Below are 20,065 nucleotides of genomic sequence, written 5' to 3'. Positions count from 1 at the left end.
TGTGAGTGGAGGACAGAATAAAACACGTGAGGTGCGCTTTAGAAACAGGGAGAAGGAGGATTCATAAAAACTGGGCTGACTACAGTAGGTGAACGTCAATCAATATACAGAGGTGGTTTGGAGAGGAGGTGATATTGGAGCGGGAACTTGCAGAGGGTAGAATTTTCAAGGCAGATATTGGAGGGGAGGGTCAAGAATGGTCTGAGTACAGACAGTAAAGATAGAAGAAGTTTAAGTTCAAACCGTTCAGTCTCTGAGCACTGGGCTGAGGAGTGAGAAAACAAGATGGTCTCAACAACCCTTTGGGGTAATAACTCTGCTAATAGTGTTAAGGACGGATTGGAAGCCAGGATTTACTAGTAGAAGTGACAATTTAGATAGCATCGACTAGATACCAGGTTCCACGCTAGCTGCTCTGCATATATTAATTAATGCAACTAGTGCCATAACCATTCAGATTACCCCACGAGATAGACTTTGTCATCACCATTTTAGAGTGATAACTGGTTTTAAAGGGACATGTTCTCAGAGCTTATAAGTGGCAGAGTTTAGCTTCAAAGTCAGGTCTGACCCCAAAGCCAGGCTCCCAAGTGCCTCCCTGCCCCTGGCTTTTTATCAGGATGAGTCTCACTGCCAAGTACAGGGGTGGCAATTCATGATGCTTTTGACTGGTTTCAGATATGCTTTTCCTTTGAGAATTCACCTCAGTCAACACAGACCTTGCATAAATGCAAGTTGACTGTTCAAAGCAAACATCACCAAAGAGCAGTATGCATTCTGGGACTAGAAAAACTATTGACAAATATAAATGTGCTATAAGCAAGTAACTCCCTGCTCAGGGCAAATCCTCGCTCAATATTCTCAGTTCTGTATCCACGCGGTTCCAACACAACATCTCACAACGAATCACGAAGGGGTGTCTATCTGGGCAGATGGGGTAAGTGAGCTAGCACATTTGTAACACAGGCCCACAGGCACTACTCGTCAACTGGAGAAGCCAGGTGGAACTTGCATGACCACAGCCAAACGCAATCCAAAGAAGGGCGCTCTCCTCCCTTTGCAAGCCCCAGCTCTGATTTCTACCATCCCAAGGACAGTATGGAGCACACGTTTAATCATACATCCTCACACCCCCCCAAAAGGACCAGCTTCCCCAAATCCCACCTTCCTTCTCTTTAATGACATCAGGAGATCATCCACTTTCTTTCACCCAGGCCCCCACCTTGCCTACTAGGTCTGGACTGCAGCTATCACATCCCCACGGAGTGCTTGCTAGGAAAGCAATTACATTTCACCATCCTCATGGCTCCTGTAGGATTCAGAGTGGAAAATTCCTTGGCCCTTGAGCATCAGGGACCACGGCCGTCAGATACTCCCCTGGCAGATGCAGAATCCTGGCTGGCATCATGCCCAGCCTGTCCACAGCTCCCTGTAGGTAGAATCCAGGGGGCTGGGGACCATTCACGTCAAGGTCTTATTGCAGATGGGACCTTAGAGATCCTAGCACTCCCTCCACCCCGGAGAGGTCTAATCGCCTTCATCCAAAAGATGCCCTAGCCTGTTCGTGGAGGTAGCTGAAATGAAACCCACCCTCAAGCAAGTTTGATCATACAGTTATGCCCTCATCCACATCGACGTGTGTGCCTAGAGTTCCACACTCCTTGACACCATGAAATAGTAGCAAGAGCCAGAAGAAAGTTGTGAGAGTTCCCCTTGCTCTGCTAGAGGGACCAGTGGTCTCCAACGGTTGATTTGCATGTTTACCAGTAAAAACATTTTTGGGCATGCAACCCCAATATATGTATATTTATTTATAAATCATATACATGTACAGTTCTACTTGTATATAGTATGCATTATAAACACAAGAAAAGGTATTTTAAAAGATGAGATAAGAAATGTGATAATTCATGTTTTAAAAATAGTTATTTTATGTATTGATGGAACACATAACTTTTGTAATATATACATACACAGTAATAAAATTATACACATAACATATATAATATATTATATATATATACGCTGGTAATTTATACAGTAATATACAATAATTAAAATTATATATAATATATTATGCATGTTAAAATACACACACACACACACATATATATATATATACACACACAGAACAGTGATTCAATAGTCTGGTTTTAATTCAGACTAATTCAACATTAGACTTTAGCAGTGAATGCAGTTAAACGAGATGCTTCCCCAAACCACATAGACCTGGAAAGGAGAGAAGAGCACCGCAGGCTTAGCGAGTAATTCACGATTTCCATATTCACCTTCAACCTCCCCTTCCGCCTGCACAGGGCTCTCTTTGTGCTCTGGGTGTGCCATTTTGAAATGTCTTGTTAACGATGACGATTTCATACGAGCTTTAGTCAATATCTGATGGTCAATATACAGTGCAGAAGAGGTACACTATTAATAATTATGGTTACAAATCCATATGTAAGTTCACGTATCTCAAACTACTTAGTGTTGGGCTCGGATGAACTGGTGATTCCATCTCAGTGTGGGACTTAGTGAGATCGTGCACGTAAAATGCCAAATTCGGAGTACATCGTGAAAAAGTAGGAGCAGCTATATTTTAATTGTGTATTTAAAAAAGACATTTTTTTTTAATGTAGGGCTTCCCTGGTGGCGCAGTGGTTGAGGGTCCGCCTGCCGATGCAGGGGACACGGGTTCGTGCCCCGGTCCGGGGGGATCCCACATGCCGCGGAGCAGCTGGGACCGTGGGCCATGGCCGCTGAGCCTGCGCGTCCGAAGCCTGTGCTTCGCAACGGGAGAGGCCACAACAGTGAGAGGCCCGCGTACCGCAAAAATAAATTAATTAATTAATAAGACATTGTAAATTCTCAGTTTTTGAGAGATTTGGGTACAGGTTTTATGATATGTGGTTTGGGGAGATGGCCCCTAGAAATATTGATCCTACAGACACCTTTTTTATCAGAGCTACCCAGGCAAGCTTCACTTCCAATAAATTCACTTTCCTTTAACACTGACTGACAGATTTCATGGAAAGAGCAAGTAGGAAGACGTGCAGGAGGATGAGAGAAATTAGCATTTTTCTGGTCTTTGTCAATTTATGGCTGATTTTCAAATGCACTAAAAGTTTGGATTTTCCACTTGGCAGGAAAAATAATACAAATTCTTTCCTCATGAACCCAAAATTTCCTATGACCCGTCCTCACCACCAAGATCTGCCAGAGAAAAAACAAAACAAATGTGTAAATAAATACAAATAGCGAAAGCATACTCACCCTCTCTGAAAGAGATCCACGTTATAAAATGTATGTAGCTCTACAGAAAACTCCACCGTTCCTTGTACCTCAGACATGATCTTTTCGGTTCATTACCTAAAAAACAAGAGGGAAATGAACAGCTTGAGATCACATCAGCCAAACACAGAGAGCCTGGGCTTCTGCAACTGGAACTCAAACAGCACTGACGTAGAGGGACAAGGGTATCTGGCCAACGGGACCATGACGTGTCCATTGGACACCATCACCCAGGGGTTCCTATTATAGGACACACACAGAGAGATGAAGTAACTGACAGGATGTCACACAGCTCACACCTCCAAGAACTGGGACTCAGACCCAGATACACTAATTCTAAAGCTGGGCTAGTTCCCTGCCCTTCCTTACCTGTCAGCACCTGGAGGCACGAGCATCCCAGCTACGAGCACATGCTTCATGGCCAACAGAGCAAGAATTCCCACTCCTCCACTCTCTACTGTGTGACCTTGAGCAAGTCAACGGAACCTATCCCATCCTCAGTTTCCTCATCTGTAACAGAAGGACTGCTAATGGCATATAACTCTGATAGACAATGGGGAGATTAAATAAATCTGCCACATAGAGCACTTTGCACAGTTCCCAACATGTAGCAAAAAGTTCATAAATGTAAGAGACAATTAATAATGATTAATAATAATGAATGAAGATGGTTCTATCATTGGTAGTATAAACATAGTCTCTAAAGATGGAAGGTGCCTGGAGTGCAAGGACAAATGTGTTTTCTACCGAGCAGGGGAAGCAGAGGCAGTGGGCGCTATCGCCAAGCAGATGCTGAACCCAGCGTGACAGGTTGTTGATTTGCCAAGCCAGGACACCCTGGGCCAATAATAAGAAGGTTGGATAGGAAAGATGAAAGGGTACAAAATTAAAATATTCCCAGTCTAGGATGAGAAACAAATTGACAGGGAGACTCAAGGCAGGATGGATTTTCTGAGGATATGAAATCACCTAGATATCAGAGATTTGGAGAAGGAAAAGCAACTGACTTTTACTGAGCATTTAGTGTATTCCTGGTGCTGCATTTTTTTTGCGGTACGCGGGCCTCTCACTGTTGTGGCCTCTCCCGTTGCGCAGCACAGGCTCCGGACGCGCAGGCGCAGCAGCTCATGGCTCACGGGACCAGCCGCTCCGCGGCATGTGGGATCTTCACGGACCGGGGCACGAACCCGTGTCCCCTGCATCGGCAGGCGGACTCTCAACCACTGCGCCACCAGGGAAGCCCAGTGCTGCATATTTTATGTGAGTCGTCTGATTCTGTCCAAGAAGAATGTTGTGATAAAAGTTCTTGCCCCATAGGGCAGACAAGGAAAAGGATCAGAAAGTCTCTAACCTGGAGCCCCTTTGTGACTCCAGAATATTCTAGTGGTGTGTGCTTTGGGTAAGCAGCCTCAGTTTACTACCATGTGTAATGGGACAGTACAAGCTACCTAGGAGGAGGAAAGGAGATAATTACTCGCAATTCCTTGCAATTGAGCAGGTTCTGGGGGAACTAGAAGGTTCTAAATAGGTAGCAGCTGGCATGATCTTGGGGCGGGGAGAGAATAAGAGGGGGGCGGGGGGAGTAAGAGGACATGTGGTCTCTCCTAGCTGGCAAGCAGTGATTGGTACCTAAGTCTCCTTTCAAAGCCCCTCTTCTTTCTGCCCCCAAGACGCCTTGAGGACCAGACCACCATGGCTGGGGTTCAGAGCACAACTTCACTGCAGCTAATGGGGCCACGCTCGGCCAGCTCCCAAGAATAAGAGCACAAGGGATTAACGAGGCCTTAGCTGCATCTCAGCCCTGGCAAGGGTGCTATCCGGGGCAACATTTCTAAAGACGCAGGACCCCGCACACCACGTTACACACCACGTTAAAGTGCTTCAGATCCTAGGGCCCAACCGCCATAAATTCTGCAGGATGGAATCTCAAGCCGATGAGCCTGGAAAAGCCAGACTCAGAAAAAGTACCGAAAACCTGTTTCCCTGATGCGTGACCCGTCGAGGCGCTCCCCGGTCCTGCCGAATGCATCGGAGCCGGTCAAGGTCAGGACCCGCCACTCAATTTCAATTTCAAGGCATTTCTAGTAAAAGGCCAGTGGAGGGGCCAGCAAACAGAGCCACTCTGGGCTTCATTTCGTTTTCACGTTCAACGGCAACCACTGCATCCCCCCTCTTTCTCACCACCCCACTCAGTCTCAATCCTTAAAACACTGCAGAGCTGGCAAAGACGTCTGACACCCTTGCTTGCGGTTGTCTGTCCCGGTAATGCCTGAACCTCCCATGATCTCTGCTCCTGGGGGGAGCTTATGGAGGATCAAAGGGAGCGCAGGAACAGGACACCCCTACACCCACAGGCGAAGCACTGTTCGGGGATTTCCATTCATCACTTCACACGCCCCTCAAACCTCTCTGAGGCAGGCAGTATTGACCCTGATTCACACAGGGGAGCATCATGCCACACGAGGCAAGAACACTGACCCGGGAGCCCATCGCTTTGGTTTTCTGGTGCCAGTCCTTACTTGCAGAAGGGCTGAGACAGTGGTTTTTTTTTGGGGGGGGCGGGGGTTGAGGGTGGAATTAATGTTTAGAAGAAAAAAATACGTAATACATAGAGAATACCGTACAGAATATTTCCTCCTGGGAAGATGCACCCTACCCTCCTACTGTTCAGGGACTATTGGATGCAATCCTGGAACGTGGAGATGCGAACACAGCTTCTCGGTGGGGAAGCTGCCTTTTCCTTTTTAATACCATGTGATTCATTACAGCCAAACACCAACTCAATGAGGACGATGAGCTCACATTTAAAATGTCAGTTCTAAAAGTCCACATTGATTTTGCTGGTAACTGTACTAGGTCCACTTTGCAGGAGGTGCAGGAATCTGCAGGAATCCAGAACCACGGGTTTTAGAGCACAGGGAACTCTGCTCCATGTTGTGTGGCAGCCTGGATGGGAGGGGAGTCTGGGGGAGAATGGATACACGTATATGTTTGGCTGAGTCGCTCTGCTGTGCGCCTGAAACTATCACAACATTGTTAATCGGCTATACGCCAATATAAAATTAAAAGTTTTAAAAGAATCACTGGCTTCGGTCCCAACGCTCTCCTTGATCTGTCTGAGGACTACAGAGCGCACAGCGACAGGGCTGATTTACAGGTGTGGTCCCCAGGCCGGCAGCACCAGCTTCACTTGGTTATGAAAGCAAATTCCTGGGTCCCACCAGGACCGGCTAAATCAGAAGCTGCAGGAGGGAGGCTCAGGAATCTGTGCTTTCACAAGTCCTCCAGGGAATTCTGACGCAAACACTCGTGGCAGAATGGCACCAAGGATAGGCGCCGGTGCAGAGACGGGAGGCGTGGACTTAGGCAGACCCGAGTGGACTCGGCTCCTCGCGAGCTGCGTGCCTTCGGGCCCATCGCTTTGTTCATCTCTCTGTCCCTCTGTTTCCTCCTGTCCAGTTGGGAATAATAAGAGTACCCGCCCCGTAAAGTTGTTTTCACGGTCAGTAGAGATCACGTGTTAGAGCACACAGACAATACACACATGACATACGCACTGAACGACACACGGCTCACACTCAACACGTCCGACACACATACATATCACACTCACACACCTGGTACAGACCCAGACACACACACACACACACAAAACACATGACATACCCACACACAGTACCCAACAAACACACAAGATGCCCACAGCACATACACAACACACCCCGCCCACAAAACACACAACCCCACACACACCCCAGGCATCTCTGCACTAACTGCTTACCATAGAAGAGCCCCCCATGTTCTAGTGGCTTCAATGCTTCTGTTCCATGTGATGTGATCCTGATGTGCTCAACGTCAAACTAGCATTTCCTGAGGTCGTGCCTGGGTTCAAGGTCACCCATGCCAACCTCCCTCTGCTCAGAAAAGTGAGTAGTTTCTCCCCACCTGGAGCGGGTCTTCCCAGCCTCAGCCTGGACCATTCCCACCTCCGGGCACAAAGCTTTCCTCCCCGCTCCACGTCAGAGCTGAGCTTGAATCCACCCCCTTTAGTTCTTGTACCACAGGATCTCCCAAGGCCCCATCTCTCCACGGGCACCGCAGGCGGAATGTCAGGCATTACAGCGGCTCTGAGGCCTGAAGATGACCATGTACGTAAAAAGCTTCAGTCATTTCCCGGCGAATCGTCAACCACTCATCAGCGGAAGCAGTTAGTATTTTTATTTCTGCCTTCAACACTGTTGGCAGAAATTCAAAAGGCCCCTATGCCATCCAGCCCCAAAGCACTATCCCTCTCTCCTTTATGTTAGAGGCTCTGGGGTCCCTGGAGGCCTGGCCTCCGTGTCAACTAAGGTAGAAAAACGGTTTGTACTTTTTACTGCAATGTTTCTCAAATGTTTCATTAGTTACTTACATTTTCAAAAATGTTTCGGAACATTCACAGTAGCCTCTGAGGAAATTTGTTAGAAATATTAAGGCTATTTTGGAGAAATACCACCGCGCCAATACCTCATTAGATACAGCTTGGAAACAAATCCCTTTACAAACACGTCTTCCTTTAAAATGTAATCTTTCTTTTAAGACATCAATCTTCAAAGTGTGTGGCCTTTGAAAGATTAAATGAAAAACGGCGTGTTGATCTTAATAGACATCAGCATTGACTTTATGAAAAGGGCATGCAAAGTTACTGTGCTCAAAAGATTACAAGTCTTAGAATTACAACATGGCAAGTGGGGAAGCTTCAGGAAAGGGCCGCCTGATACTGCAGGGCAGGAAGTGAGGACAGAGTAAGGATGCCAGAGCACAACCCAGAGAGCTCCTGGGGGAGCCACAGGGACCTGGAACACCCTATCAGACGGAGCTGCTTCCTCGGCTCTGAGAGAAGCAGCAGAAATGGTCCTCTGAACACGCGTAATGGCATTCACGGATACCCTCCCCTCCGGGGCACTTTTCTTCAGACAGCCATTCTAAAGAGGTAGATAACTCCAGTTTTCTGCCTGGTCACTGCGATGAGAGTCAGCTCCGTGTTCAAAGAAAACAATCTCATTAGGAATGAAAACTAGCATCTCTTCATTGGAAAGGAAAGCTTCTGCCATGCTGTAAGAACACCCCATCTGCATTAGATCCCATCTCTGGGCCTCACCTCTGAATGGGACGTAGGACCAGCCACACAGCATCTCTGAGCCTCAGTGTTCACATCTGGAACGTGGGCCAACAGCCCCCTTTCAAGGCAGGATTGCTTAGGATCAAACGCGGAGAATCTCCTGGAGGTGTTCGTTCCTTCAACACACCAGGATGAGGATGAAGCACGCAGACCTGCTCGAAGCACCAGGGACACAGAGACAACTGGGCCATCAGAGGACACAGACCAGAAAGGAGAGAGCCAGGTCATGGCTGTGGTCCACAAGGATAGGCACCATGACACAAAGGTGAACAGAGAAGGCAAGAACGCCCAGTGGTGAAGGCCATGACCCAGCAGGGCAGCCTGCAGGAGGCTGGCCAGTCTGAGAGATGGAGACCTCAGCCCCTCAGAGTATAGTATAGGACCTCAAGCAAGACCTTAGGCTCGCTGTGCCTCAGTTTCCCCAACTGGAAATTGCTTTGGAGCCGGCAGACGATATATGTTTAATAAGTACCAACCATTAAGACAAGGAAGAAAACCTAAAAACAGTTTGGTGGCCATGGAAGGAAAGAAATAACGCCTTTCCCCGTAGGAGTTACTGGACCCCTGGCAGGCTATGGGCTTCCCCAGGGTCTCCCAGCTGGCAGGGGCAGAGCGAAGGCCAGACTCTCACTCATCACAGCAAACTCAGCCCCGGCCACTTGGCCCCCTGACGTTAAAAGGTATTTTCTTTCCTTCAGTGTAGAAATCAAAATGTGCTGTATACGTTTATTATTTTCATGTCTGAAGACAACGCCAAAAGAAGCACCCCACGCAGCACTGAGTCCTTGCTCCCCTTGGGGTGCTGTGCCCCTCTTAAGCAGCACCTGAGAACGCAGGCATGAGGTCACGTAAGGTTTCACAGCCTCATAAAAGGGTAACAGACGTGTAAACTCAGGGAGAGCCTCAAAGTACCAAAGGCAAGGAAGCACCACTGCTGCCGGCAGCTTCCAGCACGGAGCCTCCCCTCCCTGCCAGTGCTGGTGACACTCACCCAGAAGTTAAGCATGTGACCAGAGTGGGTGGCAATTCATCTCTCCTCCCACCTCCTGAAATGCACGTACACAAACGGGCACCTAAGTGTGTGTGCGCGCGCACGCACACACACACGTGCACACACAAAAGGCACGTGGTGACTTGAGCTCTCGGGGAGACAGCAAGAATCACGCAAGGGGCAGCAGCTCTGACCCTGACAAACGTGGGTCACGTGCTGACCATTTTAGGGACTAGCTGGGTCACGTTAAACCAGGTTTTCCCTCCCAGCTAAAAGTAGCGTCTATTTTGCAGTGTTTTTTTTTTCAGATTGACACTAATGGATATTGTTCCAGTAACATTCTGGGTGCTCAATAAGCAGTGGATAATGTTCACATTAGAATAGCTAATAATAATCATAGGAGGTTACACATAGCAAAGACAAGCGTAAACACCCAAAGAAGTTCACCCTGGAAGGGGGGTGGGCCAGCAGGAGAAGCTGGGCTGAGCTGGGCAGACAGCACACTGAGGCACCAGGGGAAGACCTGGGTGGTGTCCAGGGCCAGCTCTCAGGACCCAGGGCTTGGGGGTGTTCAGGACATGGCCAAGGTTCCTGGGTTCAGGGTCAAGCTCCCGACTCTCTGGGTCCTGAGGAAGACAGAAGCTGGGGAGGTGGTAACAGCATCTTCCATACACTGAGGTGGGAGAGGCTTCAATGCAACGACAGAGAACTCAAGCCGGAGATAATGGACAGTCCCGCCTTGAATGGCACTGATTCCCTGCGCCAGAAAGAGCACCTTCAGGTGCAGAGTTCTCCCCAGAAGCTGAAGAGGGGATTCCTGCTTTGGGAGCGAGCCTGGTAGAGTCCTCAGTGCTCCCTACCTGTGACCACTAAGGCTGTACATGCATTACGAGGTTTCAAGAGCACTTTGTGTGCAGGACGGCCGTCCACCCAACTCAAGCTGTGTCGGACGAAGATGTCAGCTGGTTTTGCATCGGCGGTCTCTTCGTTGAACACGTTGAAACCATCAGCTTTGCCCAGGTATTACGACCTCGTACGTCAAAGTGCAGAGACCCGGCAAGCCCCGCTGTGGCCCCTCATCTGCAGCTGAGCGGCGTGAGGCCCGGAGTGGGAAGAGCGCCGGCCACGCCTGCAGAGGGGTGCGCTCAGAACCCGTCTCCCGATTTCCAGTCCAGTGGTCTTACATTCCTGGTGGTCAAAGCTGTCACATCCGTGACCTCATCTGCTCAGGGAAGGTGCCCCAAGAGGGAAAAGGAGCAGAGGGTGGCCTCCCTGATCCCTGCATGGTCGTGGGGGAGGAAGTGGGTGAGACTGAGGTTCAGCAGCAGCTCAGAAGTCTAGACCTCACGGGAAACTCAGGGATCACTTGGTTCAGCCCCTCATACTGGGGCCGAGGAAACAGAAAGTCTGAGTGGCTTTGGCGTTGTCTCAGGGTCACAGAGCCATCTGAGAGAAAAGCCAGGAAGGACCTCGGGTATCCGGGTCCTTAGAGTGTGATGCTCTGTCAGGCTTAACACAGACAGACCCACCTCTGCTATGGGAGCAGCCTGACAGCGATGCATGTTTAACCTCAGCGCAGCCCAAACTCTTAGCAGAAACACCAGGCCCTTCAAACTCTGGGACCTTCCTGCCCCGCCAGTCTGTCTTCTCTCTGTCACCCACGCCCACCAGAATCTCTGCAGGCAGCCTCTCAAAGCGCTCCACCGCCTCTGAATGCGTCTTACCTTTGTGTGATCCGTTATCTCCACCAGGTGGCTCACCTATGTCCTCCTTACCTGACCAGCTCCCCACGCTTAAATGTCCAACACAGCTCCCCCAGGAAGTCGCTCCCGAACGGCCATGCCACCACCTTCCCAACACAAGCCCCCAGAATGTCGCATACATGCCACAACAGCCCTGACCAGCCTATGTTCTGGAAGCACATCCATCTTTCAGGTTACACCGCGAGCTGCTTAAAGGAAGGGCAGCCACCGCATTTAGCAAAAAACATGGTAGTGAAGAGCACGCAATAACCGCTGTGGGACAAATGAGAGGAGGAATGGAATAACACACAAATACAAGAGAAGTTCACATATAAATGGATAAGCAGATGAATGAATGAGTTGATTACTCTTCTTTCCGATCAAATATAGAGCTTCCCTGAGCACTTGGCACCAGGCCCCTATTTAGGACTTTAAGGGTGAAATGATTCCATGGCTCTTAGTTTTAAGGCAAGCTTGAGTCCCTTTTGTCCTCGGGGCAGGAAAAGCAAGGCAGCACAACCCATCTTGTAGGAGAAGATTCCAGAGAGGACCCAGCATCCAAGAGGGATACAGTACCCAGTGGCGGCTCCACTGCAGTGGACACTCTATTTATCCTTCCAGAAGCCACAGTGTAAACAGGAGAGGAGGTGAAAGGAAGCCGCGAGGCTCCCACCCAACGAGTCGAGGCTGGCATTTCAGAGGCGCTATCTGTTTGTGCCCCAGCCGTGGAGCTCTGGGACCCGGTTTTGCTGGCGTCTGTCATTAGCTTCCCAAGCACGGCTATGACTCAGCCTGCGTCTGTGTTCCCACGAGGACCACCCACAAGATCTAGACGCACCCACTGTCAACCTTCTCACACACGAAAGGCCACCCTCCTCCCAGCCACCCTTTCAGCCAAGGTAGAGAGGGAGGGACTTGAAAACGACGTGAAATGGTGTTTTCTGGAGCCTCCTGGGAGCTACGAGGAAGCGGGGAAGCAGCCTGCCTGGGCTCCACTTTACGCAGAGCTGACGCTGCAAGCTCCTCTGCCTCCAGGGCCGGGGTACCTGCAGGGGTTGCTGCAGCGCACCAGGTAAGGCTTCTATGGGGGCTTCAGCTGTTGGCTCACAGACTCACACAGCTGCAGGGCCCTTGGGGCTTAGGAAGCCCAACTACCCATTATACAGAAGAGAAAACTGAGTCCCCAAAGTACACAGAGAGGCAGCTAGGTGCAGAGGAGGTAGCAAAGGCTGGGGCCCAACTTTCACAGCCACAAACCCTGTCCTTTATTAGCTCCTAGTTTGGTGCAGGTACCTTTTTCTCTGATCCTCGGTGTTACCATCTGTGAATAGGGCTCGTGATACCTTCCCAGCAGGGTTAGTGTGAGAAACCGAAGCATTTACATGTGAAGTATATAAAGTACATATCACGATATCCAGCACTCAGAAAACACCCAGAGTACCTGCCGCTGTCATTGACATTATTTTTAAAGTGACCACAGACACTCAGTGAACAGTAACTGAGAGAAACAATAAGCCTTTCACTCACAGTTAGAAATATTCTCCCTTAAAATGAAAGGAGGGGGTTCGTTTCATAATTAACCTTTCCTTGAAAACTGCCCTGCAGGCATGGTCCAGCAAGAAGGCATCCCGGGACGATGGAGAGGAATCCAAGAGGAGATCTGATGGATGGAGAGGATGGGAAGAGGGGGATGGAGGCATTAGTCTGGCCTGGATGCATCCACCGTCAAAGGGGCAGGGGGGGGAGTCACAGGACTGGCAAAGTTCATTCATTTGCATGACCACCAAGAGTGACCCCATTCCTCCCAACCATGGAAACGTCCTTATCTGTGCTGTCATCTACTGATCTAGGTGCCAGTGAGGCCAAACGTCTTCTCCAGCTCTAGTATAAACAACGCCTTCGGCTCGGACCCAGGAGCCCTGAAACCCCGAGGTACCCAGAGTCCATTCTGTTACTTGGACTTTCCACTCAGAGTCGCTAGAGCCAGACATGCTTTGCGCCGGATCCCAAATCCAACGCCTATTTCTCTGTAACCTCAAGGCCAGTGGCTTAATGTGGTTGGACCTCAGTCCTCAACAGCTGTAAAAAACACATGTGTCTCGGAGGAGAAGAGTAGATATGATGAGACATCAATGCAACTGGACCCAGAGCGAGCATTCACATTAGCTGACGTTTAGGTTGATGGGACCCCGAGTACTTTCTAATTTTCCCATTTATTCATATTAATCATTTATACAAATGAGAAAGGGGTGTATCAGAGCAAAGAGGTAATGGAAGGCACAGAGGTTAAACTTCTGGAACCCATGATACTGAAGACCTCCCCGTTTATTTCATTTAATCTTTAAAATTCAATGCGAAAGGTCATGAAAATAACACTTTTGGGGAGGGGAGGGTGAGAGGTAATTAAGGAAGGCAACCTCAGTGACCTAATCTCTGTATGATTCTTTTTGAAATACTGATTTTTAACTTCTTGAAAGGTAATAGCTACGCTTGTTGGTTTGTTCCTTCCTTCTGTCAAAACCCCCTCCAACACCTTCTAGAAATGCTGTTCCAATCGAGCTGGCTCCTTGCGTTTAGCAAAGAAGACCGTGACCGTCCTCTTTGCCTGGATGTCCACTCTCCTTGGTGTCCATTCTCCCGGCTCTGCCTTTGTCACCCCCAATCTCATCACAGCCCCCTGGAGGTCCACCTCCTCTATCCGTCACACCTTTCCAAGCTCTGTGGCTCACGCTGTCCTCCCCTGTTTTGGAAAGTCTGTAATCACTGTTGTTAAACCAACATGTCCTGTCTGGTCAGGATGCCCCAGGCACTGTACTAGGAGCTAGGGACACAGAAATGAGCCATATGGACACGATCTCAGCCTCACAGAGCCCAAGGGCCAGCTCTCGGCGTGACTGTCTGTATCAGTAACAGTCACCCTCCCGTGGTCGAGTTCAGCTTGATGCCTGGCACCAACCAGGCTGGGCCTATACACCCACCTGTGCCCCGGCCGAGAGCCGTCTGCAGCTAACACTGTTTCTTCCTCTCCCATCCAGGAGGCCGGTTTGCCCAGTGATTACCCGGCCCTCACTGCTTCATTGATGTAGTTAGTCATACCGACCAGATGCCCTGTGGACCTACCGAGCGCCGGGCCTCCAGCGTGGAGCCCAGGGAACCCATCCAGGGAGCAAAAGGTACAGTCACGGCCGCTAGCCAGCAGTTCAGAGTCTCACGAGGGACCCAGGCAGGCAAAGCCTCTACTGGGACGGGGCGCGCGCTGCAGCGGGGCTGTGGTGGCCTGTTCCTGGGTGCGGCAGGAGGGACGGGGTGCTCTGCCGGATAAAGGGGCGCACGCGTGTGTATAAGTGTGTGCGTGTGTGTGTGCAGCTCAGAGCGGGGGGAAGTACGGGAGTATGAAGGGAACCTCAGGGAAGGCCTCAGAAGACCTGCCATTTGCCCCCCCAAGATACACGTATGTATTCTACGCTGAAGCTGGCCGCTGGTCCCCTCCCTCCACCACTGCTTCCCTCGACTCGCAGCTGGAGGACACCAGCCTCCACGCTGGTGTCCCTGCTTCTTTGACGGTCGGGCCCCTCCCTGCGGGGTCCCTTCTCTACTCAGCAGCACAGGAACGACGGTCGTGACGGGGGAGGTAACCTCAGCCACGTCACCCTCCGATGGCCTTGCACCTCCTTGGTGAAAACCACACGGCCTCAAGATGCCCCGCATACGGGCCCCTCACTGTTCCTTCACGTAGCCCTGCAGGTTACGTGAAGCCTCGGCCTGGGTCTCCCAGTGGTCTCAAAGGCGCTCTCTGAAGACTTCCCAGCACCGGTCCTCCGTTTTCCGCCTGGTCTCAGCACAACTGTCATTTCCTCAACAAGCCTTCATTTCCCCCTCCTCACGGCTCCTTTCTAGTACCACCCTCTTCGAGGATATCTGGAGAATCAACTACCCTATGGAATTCTTTACTTGCTTAATTTCTAGATCACCCTTCAAATGTCACCTCCAGGGGCTCAAACCCTCCTCCATTCCTGGGCTGCTGTATCCCAGCGGGCAGCAAAGGGCTTGACCCAGAGACAGCACTCCGTACACACCTGCTGATGAACTAAAAGTTACAATTCAGCCAAGTCCTGAAGAAAGTACAGGATTTAGGAGTGGAGGGTTGAGACGGGGCATATTCAAAGCTAAGAGGATCACGGATGGGCGGGGCAAGGAAGCAAAACTTTTGGAACAACTGTGATTGATGCCGGATACTTCATCACTTTCTACCATTTAATCTTCAACCCCAAACCTAACAGATCAGTAAAAAATGCCCATGTTTCTGTGGGGGGAACTGATGCTGCAGAAGCCGACTGTAGCTACCTAAGACCACTCGGCTAATAAACGTCACGATGGTTGTACACGGCATGGACTGGGCTCTGAGTCCCTGGCCAGCGAGGAGGGGGTGATAAGCAGCTTGGGAAATGGGAATCAGGGTTGTGCTGGGGACACCGGGCACGCAGGGAGTAAGGCTGGAAGGTAAGACCCTGAAGGAAAAACAAACAAGGCAAGAACTGGCAGTGTCAAGGATTTGGGTAGCTGCGTCCAAGTGTGAGATAGAACAAACTTGAAACAGCAACCTGCACACCGGCTTGGATATTAATCTTTATAAAATGACAATGACAACCTGTTTTTTGGGGCATGAATTAATCATGAGCTTATGCTTTTTAATTTTTAAAAACAATCTTCCCTTTATAAATGTCTCAGCCACACCTGCTCAGACCCCCTTTGTGGTCACGATGAGATCCCTGGTTCATTCAATCATGCAAATACTGACACTAACTCAAGGCTTAGTGTCAGCAACGGTAGACGTGAATGCGTAAGTCAGGAGTTCAAGAAAGGGAGGAGATAAGACAACGGATAATTATTGTACGCTACAGTCCATGCTATAAGGGGACTGTACAGGAGGCCTGTCCCAGGACGATGGGGGTGGTCCATCACTACCTCACCTGTATAAGAGGCGGAGGGGAATGGAGATTACAGAAGAGGACGCACACCTGTGAAGGCTGAGCACTGTGAAATGCAGTCGCCAAGGTGACCATCTCCCACTTAACCTGACATACTTAACCACACACAAAGTGTTACCTGACATTCAAGAATGAAGAAGGACAAATAGTAAACAGTTCACACAAACATTATGCTTGATTAGACAAGATGAGCATGACAGAGGCGGCCAGGCAGGCAGTGAAGGGGTGGCACCAGAACCGGACTCTCTAAGTCCTGCCCCCAAAGGGCCACAACCAGCTGGGGCGCAGGCCTCACAGGGTCTGAGCCTCTGTTCCTCCGTGCAGCCTCCCACAGTCCCCGATTCCCAGTGCAGCTCAGACCCCGGGATGCAGAGGCCTCCTCTGGTGCTGTGGGTTGGTGACAGGGGAGTCTGTCCAGGAGCAGGGCTTTGGGGAGAGAGACAGACAGAGAGGAAGAGGAGAAAATGTAGTCTGGGATATGTCTGCCTCTCCACCCCGCCACCCTCTCCCTTCTCCTTTTACCTGTTCTCCCCGCAGCCCAGCAGCAGGAGGGCAGAGATGAGGTGGGTGAAGCTGCCAACATGGAGCCCCTCGAAGTCTCCCCTGGGACTCTGACCGGGTCACACCCGCCAGCTGCTGCCTGGGAGGCTGCCCCTGCTTCTTGGAGCTCCCGCCACACGCCAGACCCAGGTGGGCGCTCTGAAACCACGACCCCACTTAACCTAAACACCCTCCTGTGAGGATGTGCTGTTATTACCCTATTCCACAGAGGCGTAACTGAGGATCCGGGGAGGGGTGACCTACCCAGTGTCAGAGAGTAAGCGACGGAGCTGTGAACCACTGTCACTCAAGCCCCCCTTATCTTTCCCCAAAACTCCTAAAATACCCCCCAGGTGGTCACCTGCCTCCTCCATTCTCTACCCAGAAGCCAGAAGGTCTATTGAGATGGAAATAGACTCATACAATTCCTACGTTATAAACCCCCATTGGCTTCCCTTCACCCTTTAAGTAAAATCAAGTCCCCCCAAAGACGTACAAATGGCCAACAAGCACATGTGCAAGGCTCAACGTCACCAATCACTGGGGAAATGCAAATCAAAATCACAATGAGATCACATCCACAATGAGCTCCCATAATAAACAAAGAAATAAGTAAATAACTGAAAATAAGCACTGGCAGTAATCTGGGGAAATTGGAGCCCATGTCCCTTGCTGGCGGAAATATAAAGTGAGACAGTCACTGGGGAACACAGCTTGGGAGTTCCTTCCAGAGATAACACAGAACTACCACCTGATCCAGCAATTCCACTCCTGGGTACATACCCCCCAAAATCGAACACAGGTGTTCAAGCAAAAATCTGAACACGAACGTTCATAGCAGAATTACTCACGATAATCGGAAGATGGAAACGAATGAAATTTCCATCAGTGCATAAATGGGTAAAGAAATGCAAATGTGTTATACAGTGGAATATCATCCAGTCATAAAGAGGGACGCAGCGCTGCCGCGCACAGCAGCGCGGGCCGGCCAGGAAACACTGTGCGAAGTGAGAGAGGCCAGACACAACAGCCCATGTTATATAATATCTCAGCCACTGTGTGTGTGCGTGTGTGTGTGTGTTGAGCGCTGCAATATTCCAGCGTGCAGAGAGATGAAAAAGAGAGGCAAGAAGTGGGGGGAGGAAGGGGGTGACCGTGTCTAGATGTGCTTTTTCCTTTCCGTCTCCTTCCACAGCACTTACAGTGGGGTGGGAGCACAGCTAAGGACTGGGGATGTCGAGTAAGTCACGTGGAAACTCTGCCCTTCAGAAATTCACACTTTGAGGAGGAAGACAGAGAAGCAACCGTGTGGATCGTTATGACACTGCAGATGCTACCCAGGGAAACAGAGGTTTCCGGACACAAGGAAGAAGGATCACCCTCAGAGCAACTTTCCAAGCATCTGGACCCTCCATCAGGGGTCTGGAAGGATGAGAAGGGGGCTTGGGAGTCTTGGGGGCAGCGGAAGACCACTCCAGAACCACAGAACCAAAAGCTCTCAAGCCACCACCCCTCGCCCATCCCCTGCACTCCTGCAACCCCCCTTTCTCTCCCAAGCCAAGCTCCTTCTTTCTGGTCTTGGATCCACAGGTATTTGTGAAATGCTGGTTGGCCAGGTGCCTTCCAGTGAGTATCTCACTGCCTGTATGTCATCACTCCCATTTTACAGATGAAAATCTAGAGGTCAGGACTACCCCAAGACGGGGCTCTACCTCAACCCACCCCCGGCACCAGATTCTTCCCCACCCCATCAATGTCTTTCAACCTGCCAGCCTCACAGAGACCCCACTGATTTCCAGAATATTCAAGCCAGTTCATAGCTCTCACCTCCTTATCTCTGCACCGACTACTCCTCTGCTTGACCTAACCTCACCAACCCTTCGACCTCCCAGTTGTCCCTCAAGAAGAATTTACATGCCAGCTGCCTTTTGAAATCAAGCAGGCTAGCCACTCGCCCTCGGTCCCTGCCCTGCTTCAGTCAGATCCCCTCTTACTCATTACCGCTGTCCTATAACGACTCCAACAGCTAATATTTACCGACTGCTCCCCGGGTGTCAGGCCCCATTCTAAGAGTTTTTATGTAATTAATTTAATCCTCCCAACAAACCCATTGGTAAATACTATTACGATCATTCCCATTTTACAGAGGAGACACAGATAGGTTAAGCAACTTGCCTGAGGGTCACACAGCTAAATGAAAAGCACAACCTGGATTACAGTCAAGGCAGTGTACCTGTGGTCCCGGCTTCTTGCTCAGGGCCTCTAGCAGTAACTGCACAGGAAGGAAGGATGCTCACCTGTCTGACCCAGCACCTAGCCCAGGAGGCAGTGCGGGGTGTGGGGTGAACAGACCTGGATATTCATTGGTTCATAGCGGGCTGGATCGCACATGGAAACCACCTTGCACAGTCACACATTCAAATGCAGTTTGGAACGGTAAGCCTCTCATTTGAATAAATATTTGCCCTTCTTGTCTTTGCAAACTGCTCTTTCATCTTCCGGCCCCCAGCCCAGGAACCCCTCTCACTCATTCTAGCTTCTACGCCCGACTTGCATGTACCTCCAGGCCTGCTTCAGGGAACTCTCTAGGCCAGAGGACTAAGTAGCACTTTGCTATGTGTGAAGACACAGTTAACGGGAGCAATGCATGAAGCCCACAGTGGGAGGGGAGCAGGGAGGACAAGGCATTTGAAAGCAGGGGGGGAATAAATCCTGTATTTGTTGCAAGTGCCTCATCTTTCTGGAACTCAGGGTCACTGTGAACACTCCCCATCAGCCTGTCCACCTCTCCCCTCCCCCTCAAAGTCACAGAGCCAAGTTACTCTGATGTCCACTGGCATGGGATTTTTCTGAGCCAAACAGGAAAAGAACAGTGTTTTAGAATTAGACCTGAGTTTGAATCCTTCCACTTTTTAGGTCACTTTGTGACCTCAGGAAAATAGCCTAACATCTTGCAAGCTTCTAGCTTTTTATCTGTAAAATGGGTCTGCGGGGAATTAGATCAGCACAAGACAGTCCTGGCACAAGCAAGGGACAGTGTGCTAAGCATTGCTTTCTCTTCCCTGTGCCAACCTCTCTACCCCTCTTTTCTCCTCTCCAGACCTCTGGAAAGGATTTCAAAACTACCTCCCAGACTATGCTCTGAAAATATTCTTTAACAGGTGTTTCTTCTCTGAAGAATCTCTTGGTTGAATAAATTTGGGAATCACCGGATCACGCAAGGTTAATCCTTGACCCTGAAGGACTTCTCACAATTTTTTACATGCTGATACTTGGTGTAAGTCTTGAAGGTGGAGGGACTATGACGCTGATTTGTCCAAAAAAAAAAAAAAAAAAAAACATTTCAAGAGTGTGC

At 50.0% G+C, this 20,065-nt stretch overlaps 1 protein-coding gene across 6 annotated transcripts in view; it reads right to left on the bottom strand.

Moving 5' to 3' along the window:
- FAM135B (family with sequence similarity 135 member B) overlaps nt 1–20,065 on the bottom strand; it is a 278,477-nt gene that overhangs the window by 164,491 nt on the left and 93,921 nt on the right. For 5 of the 6 annotated variants that reach the window (XR_013824617.1, XM_079901950.1, XM_079901951.1 and 2 more), the window contains one exon: nt 3,271–3,366. Coding sequence is in view for 5 of the 6 variants with exons in the window: in XM_079901950.1 (XP_079758076.1) it covers nt 3,271–3,347 (77 nt within the window). In the remaining variant the exon portion in view is untranslated. Of the gene's footprint in view, nt 1–2,229; nt 2,395–3,270; nt 3,369–20,065 lie in introns of those variants that run through there. The other variant, XM_079901953.1, reaches the window with a different exon arrangement.

This window comes from Stenella coeruleoalba, assembly GCF_951394435.1.
Source record: "Stenella coeruleoalba genome assembly, chromosome: 17".
Lineage (NCBI taxonomy): Eukaryota > Metazoa > Chordata > Mammalia > Artiodactyla > Delphinidae > Stenella > Stenella coeruleoalba.
Note: the sequence above shows the minus strand (reverse complement) of the source record. Positions and strands in the feature narration are given on the sequence as shown.